Source organism: Barbus barbus (assembly GCF_936440315.1).
Source record: "Barbus barbus genome assembly, chromosome: 36".
Taxonomy (NCBI): Eukaryota; Metazoa; Chordata; class Actinopteri; order Cypriniformes; family Cyprinidae; genus Barbus; species Barbus barbus.
In genome coordinates this window covers 7,245,906-7,258,288 of record NC_136714.1, presented here as the reverse complement: position 1 = coordinate 7,258,288, position 12,383 = coordinate 7,245,906, and the positions used below count along the sequence as shown (strand labels likewise).

At 38.1% G+C, this 12,383-nt stretch overlaps 1 protein-coding gene across 2 annotated transcripts in view; it reads left to right on the top strand.

Annotated features, from left to right (window-relative positions):
• The window catches only part of LOC306855939 (ubiquitin domain-containing protein 2), a 34,936-nt gene extending 25,630 nt beyond the window's left edge, over positions 1–9,306 (top strand). The window contains exons 1-2 of one of the 2 annotated variants that reach the window (XM_079394911.1): positions 5,892–6,114; positions 7,823–9,306. In XM_079394911.1, coding sequence (XP_079251037.1) covers positions 5,928–6,114; positions 7,823–8,238 — 603 coding nt within the window. In that variant the 5' untranslated portion in view covers positions 5,892–5,927 and the 3' untranslated portion in view covers positions 8,239–9,306. Of the gene's footprint in view, positions 1–5,891; positions 6,115–7,822 lie in introns of those variants that run through there. The other variant, XM_079394910.1, reaches the window with a different exon arrangement.
• The last annotated feature ends 3,077 nt before the right edge of the window (positions 9,307–12,383 follow it).

Here is a 12,383-nt window from a genome sequence, read left to right as displayed (position 1 = left end):
ATCTGATGATTTGTGTTTTTTGAGGATGATGTGATTTTCTCCTAAATTTGGTCAGAAAATAAAGTTTGTAAGTCACCACTGATATCCTTAGACCAGATAGTTGTTATGGATAATGGTTTGTATGATTGTTTAAAGAGTAAATAACTGAAGCAGAAATAACAGAATTATTAGTGGGGAGAATTACTTTCCGCAGGGGATGTACAGGTAATTGTGCATCCCAGAGAACTCCATATGCGCGAAGTGCTGACCTAATACGAAGATGCATGAAAAAGGAGGTTCCTGGTAGATTAAAGAGAGCCTTAATATCTTGAAATGATTTCAGTCCTTTATCATCATAATTGTCACCAAAGGAATTTACTTTACATTTAACCCATTGTGGACAGTAAAATGGGTTTTTACCTGATAAAAAAAATATTATTAAGGAACAAAGGTGAATGACGATGCCACCTCAAGTTTGGGTCTATCTTCCTGGTCACCGTTCTCCAAGTAGAAATAAAATGTGTTATGATAGGGCCAAAATGAAGTTTACATTGTCTAAGTGAGACACCAGCAATAACCAAATGCTCAATATTGTGTGGAGAAACAAGAGACTCTTCAATGCCTCACCATGAGGTTGACACATTTGGTTTAAACCAGGCTGACAGTGCACGAAGAGTAAAGGAGTCATATATATATAATTATATAATTTAAAATTAGGAAAGAACCACCCACCATCTGATCTGTTGCACTGTAAAGTAGATAATTTAATTCGGGGGCGTTTACCATTCCAAATATATTGAGAGATTACTGAATCAAGTTTTTTCCAATAGCCAGCAGGTGGGGGTAAAGGAATCAGAGGAATAGAAATTAACGCGAGGAAGGATGTTGATTTTAACAACAGATATTCTTGCATGGAAAGAAGTAGGACGATGCATCCAATTTGTTAGATCTGATGTGACTTTAGCCAAGTTTTTGTTCAAATTTTTTGGACGGACGGACAGATATCTACACCCAAGTATGTGAAAGAATGCACCACTGGAATAAAACCAGAAAATGTTGCAGACCCAACACAAAAATTGAGAGGGAGCAGATATGACTTTGTCCAATTAATTTTGTACACTGATAGATTACTAAACTGATTGAATAAATTTAAAATGTGGGGACTGATAGAACTGGATTGTCAAAAAATAGCAATATGTCATCTGCAAATAAAGATATATGATGTGAAGTGTTCTTAATGGATATAGGAAGTATACATTCTGACTGACGTACAGCTTGAGCAAGGGGTTCTAGAGATAAAGCAAATAGTAAAGGTGAAAGAGGACAACCCTGGCGGCTGCCTCTTCCAATTGATCTGCTATTGTCTCACCCTTGAAGGGCTCAGACTCAGAACAAGGAGTGTCTTTTGGAAAGGTACCTATTCTAGCGCTTCTCCATTTCCTGGCTGTGATTGGCTGTTTCCATTAGAGTGGGGGGACACGGTGTGGCCCACCCATCTTTCCTCCTGTGGAACTTATTTGCATAGTCAATACACACATTTAGAAAAGTGTCACACAAAAGCCCATACAGTAGAACCGCTTGCGGGAAAGTTGTGCAATTTGGCACACTGATAGAGGACAGAATCAACATTAACCATAGCAAATTTGGAGTCTCTAACTCAAACTCTCTAGCGCCACCACTTGTCCAAAATTCAAACATTGTAAGGTTTAGTTTATTCGCTATTTTCAATTGTTTGTAAAACCTACTTTTTCGAACACATCCTAGGCGGTTCGTCCTATTTTCACCAAAATTAGCTCGGATCATCCACAGACCATGCTGGCAAAAAGTTATGGAATTCAAGTCGATTAGTGAAACCTTTCTCTAATAACGCGCAAACAAATTTTACAAAAAGCACTCAAAAATGGATCTGAGTCCATTTAGGAGTCCATGTTTCGGCGCAGTGCCACCTAGTGGTCAGGAGATACGAAAAATGGCTATTTTTGCTTATAACTTCTCAATGGTTCTCAACTTCTCTTTAAATTCAGTGCGTAATGCAGAGTCGATCCATAACAAATTTTCCCATGTCGGCCATTTTGAATTTTGTAATCAAATGCTATATTTTACGAACACATTGACGTATCGTTACGAAACTTGGTATGGGTCATCAGCACGACGTCCTTAAGGAGCCTGAGAAGTTTCGAGCCAGCGCCACCTAGTGGTAAAATCAAATATTCACATGCTTATAACTTTGGGTGGGGTCGACTTATTTTCACGGGAGTCACCTTTTTGTAGACTCCTGAATCCTTGCTGAGTCCAGGGATACCAAACTTGCCAGGTTTTACCTTAATTCTAGTTAATCCCTAGTTAATTCTCAGCACATAGAGACTCCTTCACCTAGATATCACACTATAGAGACTGTGTCTGTTCCCCGAACTAGAAAATACAGAAAACATCCAAACCAAAGTAAGAGTAACAATTTAATTGATGTTCAACAAATAAAAAACAGATATAATACAGATAAACAAATGATAAAGCTTGGCTTATTGAATATTAGATCCCTTTCTACAAGAGCACTTTTTGTAAATGATATGATCACTGACCATAAACTAGATGTGCTTTGTTTGACAGAAACCTAGCTAAAACCAGATGACTACATTACTTTAAACGAGTCTACCCCCCCAAGATTACAGTTACAAACATGAACTGTGTCCAAAAGGTAAAAGAGGAGGCGTTGCTACAATTAATAGCAATATTTTCAGTATTTCTCAGATGTCGGGTTTCAAGTATAATTCATTCGAAGTAATGGTGCTTCATATAACGTTATCCAAAGAAACAAGTGTTAATAATAAATCCCCTGTGATGTTTGTACTGGCTACTGTATACAGGGCACCATACATTATTAAAGAATTTGCTGATTTTCTATCTGAGGTAGTGCTGGCTGCAGATAAAGTCTTAATTGCTGATGATTTTAATATCCATGTTAATAATGAAAGGGTTTCGTTGGGATCAGTATTTATAGACATTCTTAACTCCATTGGTGTTAAACAACATGTTTCAGGACCTACTCATTGTCGAAATCATACTCTAGATTTAATAATGTCATATGGAATTGATGTCAGTGGTGTTGAAATATTGCAGCAGAGCGATGATATCTCAGACCATTATCTAGTTTTGTGTATATTCCATATAGCTAAAGCTGTAAAGCCAACTCCTTGTTACAAATATGGTAGAACCATCACTTCTACCACAAAAGACTACTTTATAAATAATCTTCCTGACTTATCTCAATTCCTCAGCAAATCCAATAGCTCAGAACAACCTGATGATGTAACAGAAACTTTTGACTCTCACTTTTCTAGCACTTTAGATACGGTTGCTCCTTTATGCTTAAGGAGGATTAAGGAAAAGAGTCCAACACCGTGGTATAATGAGCACACTCGGGCCCTAAAAAGAGCAGCCCGGAAAATGGAGCGCAGCTGGAGAAAAACAAAATTAGAGGTATTTTGTATTGCTTGGCGGGAAAGTACCCTATCCTACAGAAAAGCATTACAAATTGCTAGATCTGCTTACTTTACGTCTCTTTTAGAAGAAAACAAACACAACCCCAAGTATTTATTTAATACAGTGGCCCCTTACTTTTCACGCTTTACATGTTACCCTTGGGAGATATCATTAGGAAACATGGTGTTAGCTTTCACTGTTATGCTGATGATACCCAGCTCTATATTTCTTTGTGACCTGATGACACTTACCAATTTGCAAAAGTAACGGAATGTATAGTTGATATCAAAAACTGGATGACTAGCAATTTCTTACTGTTAAATTCTGAAAAAACAGAGGTGTTAATTATTGGACCAAAAACGTTTGCATGTAATAACCTAGATCACTGTCTAATACTTGATGACTGCTCTGTAAATTCTTCGTCATCAGTTAGGAACCTAGGTGTACTTTTTGATAGCAATCTTTCCTTCGAAAAACATGTTTCTAGCATTTATAAAACTGCATTTATCCATCTTAAAAAATATCTAAATTATGACCTAAGCTCTCAATGTCAAATGCAGAAACATTCATTCATGCGTTCATGACCTAGATTATTGTAATGCTTTATTGGGTGGTTGCTCTGCAGTTTAATAAGCCAACTCCAGCTGGTTCAAAATGCAGCAGCTAGAGTTCTTACTAGAACCAGGAAGTATGACCACATTAGCCCGGTTCTGTCAACACTGCACTGGCTCCCTATTAAACATCGTATACATTTTAAGATCGTGGTAATGACCTATAAAGCCCTGAATGGTTTGGCACTTCAGTATTTGAGTGAGCTCTTATCGCATTATAGTCCTTCACGTCCGCTGTGAGCTCAAAACTCTGGCCATTTGATAATACCTAGAATATCAAATTCAACTGCGGGCGGGAGATCGTTTTCCTATTTAGCGCCCAAACTCTGGAACAATCTACCTAACACTGTTCGGGAAGCAGACACACTCTGTCAGTTTAAATCTAGATTAAAGACCCATCTCTTTAACCTGGCTTACACATTATACACTATCGCATTTCCATAATTCAAATCCATTAAAGGATTGTTAGGCTGCATTAATTGGGTCAACCGGAACACAGAACACTTCCCAAAACACCATATGTACTTGTTAAATCGTTAAAAGAATGGCATCTACGCTAATATTAGTCTGTTTCTTTTTATTCTTAGGTCACCATAGCCACCCAGATCTAGACTTATCCAGATCAAATGGTCACTGCAGCCACTCTGATCCAGTCCGTATCCAGATCAGATGGTGGATCAGCACCTAGAGATGACCTCTACAGCCAGGACACCTAGATGATCCCCAGTGAAGACCATGTCTCCAAGACGGCCATCAGGACAAGACCACAGGAACCAGATGAGTCCTTTGCACAATCTGACTCTGCTTTAGCCTAGATTTAAACTACTGATTTTGTCTGGCCAGAGGAGAATGACACTTTCAACAAACTATTTCCCCGTCCAAATACTGTAAAGCTGATATAAAGCCACCCAGCTTTATATCAAGCCGATGTAAAGCTGCTTTGACACAATTTGCATTGTTAAAAGCGCTATACAAATAATATTGACTTGACTTGACCTGGATGATGTGAGGGCAGCCATATTGCGCCAGAATGCCCACCACACACTAGCTTATTGTTGGAGAGGAGACAGAGTGATGAACCCAATCAGTGTATGGGGATGATTAGGAGGCCATGATGGTCAGAGGCCAATGGGCAAATTTGGCCAGGATGCCAAGGTCACACCTCTACTCTTTTTCGAAGGACATCCTGGGATTTTTAATCACCACAGAGAGTCAGGACCTTGGTTTAACATCTCATCCGAAGGATGTTAGGACCCACACAGACTGCAGGGTGAGCACTGCCTGCTGGCCTCAATAACACCTTTTCCAGCAGCAACCTAGTTTTCTCATGAGGTCTCCCATCCAGGTACTGAGCAGGCTCAGCCCTGCTTAGCTTCAGTGGGCAACCAGTCTTTGGCTACAGGGTGACATGGCTGCTGAATAACATGCATCCTCTTATAATAGTTTAAAAAAATCTAGAAAATGTATCTAAAGAGCCAAGTAATGCTTTTGTCATGAATATAAACACTTAGCCTAATGTAACACCTTTCATAGTCATTTTTATGTTAAGTTACCATGGCAAATGAGTTTATGTACAGGACATCAAAAGGCACCCTACAGTGATATTGAAATCATTCAGACTGTGACAGAATTACTCGGAGAAAACACTGAAGATCCAAATGCAGTTTAATCAAAGAAACAATGATCCAAAACAGGGCAACAGGCAGAAACAATAGCAAAATGTAGTCCACAACACAGCGTAACAGAAAACAATACTGAAGTAAACAAGGACTAACAGAACATGGCATATATATGGGAGCTAATATAACTAATGACACAGCTTGGAACAATAAGAACTAATAGACAGAGCAAAGGGTAATGGGAAATGAAGTCCAGATCCAAATGGCAATGATCCAAGTGGAGTGCCCTCATGTGGCTGCCATGGACACTCCAGCAGAAGGCTGTGACAGACAGTTTTTGTTAACTGGACCAACAAATTCTTTGACAAATCTCAGCACTACTTCTGTCATGAACTTTGATGAAGAGTTTGGAACAACATATGATGGTTAGTACATGATTGTTTCATAAACTATTCTTTGATCTGCTGAGCAGTAAAGAGTTTCACCAGAAAATATCTGAAGCATTTAATAAAATCATTGTCTTGTAAAACAAAACCTACTCATTTAAAACAAAATTTTAATTTTAATTTTAAAATCATGATAGTATGAATGTTAATTTTTTTATTTTATTTTTTTTACTCAATTCCATGGAGGTGTAGCTCATTATGATTAAAATGACTTACTTCCTCTTTGGAAGAAGCCAGTGATGTAATCTTATTGTTCCTCTGGTGTGAACCCTGTCTCATTGTCATTGATTCATTCCTCCAACTTCCTCTTAGGTTGAAAAGTTGACAGGTCCACAGTTAGTCCCTGTCATAAGCAGCATGCTCATCATGTGATGTTTGTTTGTATTTATTTTATCAAGTAGTATTTCAAAACAGCCTTTGTAGCTAACACTATGCATGCTTAAGGTAAAAATATGTAGTTACAAAATACTAAGTGTATTTTTATTCGTTAAGCAAAAGAGCCAAGCCTGTTCCACAGAATCAAGAGCCTGAAGGAATATTATTATTATGCTTAAATCATTCATTTAAGTTGGCTCTGATAGCCTCATGGGCAGTGCGCCGATATATGGTGCAGTTACGCTTTGGGTGTCCTGATTTCAAATCCTGCCTTGTGGACCTTTCTCGATCCCATCCCCCTGTCTCTCTTCCACTCACTTTCTGTCATATCTCCACTGTCATATCAAGAAAAATGCAAAAATAATAGTGTTAAATATGTGCCATAGTTTGTGCCAATGTATATTTGATGGGCTTCCCCATCTGAGTCCTGGTTCCTCCAAAGATTTCTTCCTATCTACTTGAATATCTTCAGTTTTCATCTGTACAGTCCACAAAACAGACAATGTAGGCTCATTTCGGAACAGTCCTATATAAAAACTGTACCAACATACCCTGATTTTAAAACTTATTTACTGTTGCATATGGTAATAAGCAGGTGTAGTGTACTGTTTGTCGGTGTGTTCTGTGACTTTTTTGTAATTTGTTATTTGCTTAAACTTTGTACAGCACTTTGGCCAACAGCTGTTGTGTTTAAATGTGCTTTATAAATAAATATGACTTACTGACTGACAGTATTTTATTGTTTTACTTGGGAGATTTCATTTCTACATAACACATTAATGTGATTGTCTTTACTGATGTTTTTCTATTATGTGTCTGTCTATAAATATGCCAAGAGCTGCTAAACTGTTGACATGTATATCTATTCTATTCAGATTGTAAGGATTTTTCCTTGCCACCATCACCTTTGGCTTGCATACTGTCTAAAACACTGTTGTTTTATAGAGATACTTTTGTAAATACGTATGTAAGGTGTTGATTGTGAAGGATGCACAACAATTGATAACCATATCGCCATCATAAAATAAAATGGAAAGTTAATGATTTTCTTTTTTCTTTTTCCTTTCCTTTAAATTTAAAATTTCATCCAGCAATTTGAGATTGATTCAAAGAACATCTTGTGCTTCAATATAAGCAAAGAAATCTGATCTTTAAATAAAGGAGTTCACATAATCATTGTCATAAAATGGCTAATTTTGACGTATATAAATGCTATATTACAATTTCATTGTACACTGTATCAAAACATTAGATAAGTCAACAAAAAGAGACTGAAAATGTGGCTTAAATGCTTCTTTTGTGTCATCTCCAGGTGCTCTGACAGAATGCTACGATGAGCTGGGGAACCGCTACCAGCTGCCTGTCTACTGCCTCTCGCCTCCTGTCAACATGATTGAGGGAAAAAGCGAGTCGGAGACCATTGAGGTCCCAGAAGCTCCAGCTAGCGAAGGCCAGGAGTGTCAGTTGCGTCTGCGTCTCTCCACGGGACGAGATCTACGCCTGGCCGTCCGCACCAGCGACAATGTCCAGCAGATGAAGCGCCGTCTGCAGACCCAGGAGGGTGTAGTGGCCACCAGCCAGCGCTGGTTTTTCTCAGGCCGACCACTCACCGACAAGATGAAGCTGGAAGAACTGAAGATCTCCAGAGACTATGTTGTCCAGGTGATCGTCAGCCAGCCTCCCACAACCCCACCACTACCGCAGAACCCCACTCCTGTGGAAAACTAATGACTCGTTGGGGGTATTAACCACCACACCAAGTGTGTAAGTGAGAGGATATAAATGTGCATGGGCCACAAGATTTTTCAGAAGATTTCTCTATTTTTGGATTGGTCATTCGAATCTAGAATGAACCTCTAGAGGCTTTTCCCTTCAAACACTCACTGCCTTTGATTTATAGCTTTTCTAAGGGAGTTGAGACTCAGATTCTCTGTTTAAAAGCCTCAGGTCTAGAAAAAAGGAGTCCTGAATTGAGGGGTCCAAAAAGTATGGTTTTGGCAAAAGAAACTTAATAATGCTTTATTTTAAAGACTATGGAGTTATAAGCTTCATATTCTTTTCTCCTTTTTTCTTGTGACGAGATCATATGTCTGCAAGGCAGACCGGAAGTGTGGACCTACCTGGGTCTGTTAGAACTTGAATTATAAAACAGAGACAATTGGGGCCAAAATGACATTTTAAACTGCTATTGGCATTCAGGTACAGGAGAATCACTTGTTGGACTGTTTTCTTATTTTTCATTTTTATTAGAAACTCTGTAACCAAAAATATATTAAAGATTTTTTAAAAGAGACTGTTACATGTCACAAAAACAATGTCAGTTTTGTTTTTTTCCAATTGTCCAGAATCTTTAATCTGTTTTTTGTTTTGTTTTCCAGATAAACTTTTGATTACATGAATTCTCTAAACAGCATTGATTCAACTCTTTCATTTCAAAAGAGGGTAAGATTAGTCATGTAGACAAGTAGATCAGCTGTTTGACATTTGCCTCCTTTTTAAACGTGCTTTTAGTGGAGGTGGTAGTTGTCATTTTTTGCAGATAGATTTCAGTCTAGACAAATATTCCAATCGATTTCCTACAACAAACAAATCTGATTTTCTCAGTCCCTGTAAAACTGTTTGCAGAAAAGTTAAAAATTGGAATGGGGCAACTGTTCGGATTCCTTGTAATTCAAGGTGCTTTTAAGAATTTATTCAGCTCTGCGAGGTTGCGCATTGTTTCGCACATCCTGAGGATATATAAGGTTGATAAGGGGGTCATCATGTAATAACTGTGTGTATACATGTGAATGTGGAAGCTACTGTATGAGTAAGTGATATAATGGAACGAAAAGACATGATGTAATATCTGAATGGAGCTGAATGTGGACTTTCTTACAGTTAATGCTATATATATATATATATATATATATATATATATATATATATATATATATATATATATATATATATATGTATATATGTTTTCCTTTATGTTGAGAGGCATAGCAGGGCAGGAAATGACGAGGAGCAGTGATATATAATTTTCTAATGGGAACCAGACTCAAAACCCCATCAATGCCGTAGTATGTGCGCTAAGTACTATCCCATTTAAATGGATTCAGGACTTTGTCCTATTGAAAGAACTGAGTTGAAAAGGGAAAACAAAACTGTTGCATATTTTAATGATAGAGAATGTTTTTAATTAAAAGTTGATGAAACATTTGTACACTTAAGTATTTCTGTCTGATTTTGTTGCAGTCTAATCAGCTAATTAACTCAAAACACCTGCAAAAGCCTTTAAATGGTCTCTAAGGCCCCGTCCACACGAAGACACGTTTCTCTGTATACGCATACATTTTTTACCGTATAGGCGTTTCGTCCACACGAAACCGGCGTTTTCGAAGAGTGAAACCGATCATTTTTGAAACCGGGTCCCAGGGTGGATAAATTTGAAAACGCCGTTTTCATGTTTTCGTGTAGACGGCGAATCCGTATATATTTTCTAAAACGATGACGTCATCAGCCCACGTCTCGCCCCTAATCAGACACCGCTGCGTCACATAACAGCGACAACAACAACAACAATGTCAGACTACGTGCCTGTGTTCGTGCCTTTGTATTCAGCGCGCAAGGTTTACGCACATGGTCCAAGTCTTCTTCTCTGTTTTTTTTGTATCTCTGTGGCAGAATTACAGCGCCACATATTGGTCTGGCATGTGTACTACATCGTTTTCAGTCGGTTTCAGTGATTCTGTGTGGACGCAGATATTTCCTGAGACGACTCCGTTTTTACGGAATTTTTTTTAGAGCGAGGCAAAAAAAAAGATTGGATACGGAGAAACCCGTCTTCGTGTGGACGTAGCCTCAGTCTATTGTGTAGGCTACACAATCATGGGGAAGACTGCTGACTTGACAACTGTCAAAAGACGACCATTGACACCTTGCACAAGGAGGGCAAGACACAAAAGGTCATTGCTAAAGAGGCTGGCTATTCACAGAGCTCTGTGTTCAAGCACATTAATAGAGAGGCGAAGGGAAGGACAAGATGTGGTAGAAAACAAGTGTACAAGCAATAGGGATAACCGCACCCTGGAGAGGATTGTGAAACAAAACCCATTCAAAAATGTGGGGGAGATTCACAGAGTGGACTGCAGCTGGAGTCAGTGCTTCAAGAACCACCACGCACAGACATGGGTTTCAGCTGTCGCATTCCTTGTGTCAAGCCACTCTTGAACAAGAGACAGCAAACTCGCCTGACCTTAACCCCATAGAAAACCTATGGGGTATTGTGAAGAGGAAGATGCAATACGCCAGACCCAACAATTCAGAAGAGCTGAAGGCCACTATCAGAGCAACATGGGCTCTCATAACACCTGAGCAGTGCCACAGACTGATCGACTCCATGCCACGCTGCATTGCTACAGTAATCCAGGCCAAAGGAGCCCCGACTAAATATTGAGTGCTGTACATGCTCATACTTTTTATGTTCATACTTTTCAGTTGGCCAACATTTCTAAAAATCATTTTTTTTGCATTGGTCTTAATTGATATTCTAATTTTCTGAGATACTGAATTTGGCACTTTCATTTGTTGTCAGTTATAATCATCAAAATTAAAGGAAATAAACATTTGAAATATATCAGTCTGTGTGTGATGAATTAATCTAATATACAAGTTTCACTTTTTGAATGGTATTACTGAAATCAACTTTTTCATGATATTCTAATTTTATGACCAGCACCTGTATAATTCAAACATTTTGTGTAGTAATACAAAATATCCACATCACGTTTTGTGCAGAAGTCTGTTCTAGGTACAAAGGCTAATTTATTTGACCCCACTTATAAGTGTTATCTTGGTTGAAGCCTAGGGGTAACCATGTTTAATGAGACATTTGGCTTGGATTTGTGTTTTTCCACGTGTGTGATGACCTGTGTGAACCTCAGGTCTAACTCACAAGTTAAATATATGCTTTATTCAGCCTATTCAATCAGTCTTCTGTGTTACGATGGCAAAGTCACAGTTCAACCTTTTATAGATGGGTTTTTATAGAGGTGTTGCTATTAATAATAAATAAAATTAGAACTGTTAGAGCTATACAGAAGAATAAAAGTTATATAGGTACAATAGATATTAACCAGTGTTTTGAGAAGAAACTGGTTACTCTTTACTTACTGTTACGTACTTTTAGTAGAATGTCTTTAGTGGACTATCATAAAGTGTTACTGAAACTGTGGATACATTTATGATGTGTAATGGTAAGATAAACTATTAGGTTATCACCTTTCAAGCATGGCCTTCAACTCAGCTTGATTCTAGAGAATTAGTTAACAACGGACCGATTTAAAATATCCCTTTTCTATAGAAAATAATAGAAATAGTGGTATCTGCAAGGAATTCCAGTCAGGGTTTAGACCATTTTATAGCACTGAATATACAGTATATGACTTTTCACTGGTACGCAGATGATGCCCGATGAAGCATACCAATCCTGAATGCATATAAAAGTTGATATAAAAAAAATGTATGACCCTCCACATATAGCCTACTGTAATAAACAAGAATACTGCTTATGTTTGATGCATATTTTACGTCAAGGCTACATTATTGTAATGCATTACTGGGTGTTGCCCTGCAGGCTTAATAAACAAACTCCAGCAGGTCCAAAATGCAGCAGCTACAGTTCTCACTAGAACCAAGAAGCATGATCATATTAGCCCAGTTCAACATTTCACTGGTTCCCTATTAAACACTGTATATATTTTAAAATTATGCTGAGAAGCCGTGAATGGTTTAGCTTGTAAGTACTTGAGCAAGCTCATATTGTTTTTCACGTCTCAAAATTCCGGCCAGTTGATAATACCTAGAATATCAAAAATTTACTAAATCGA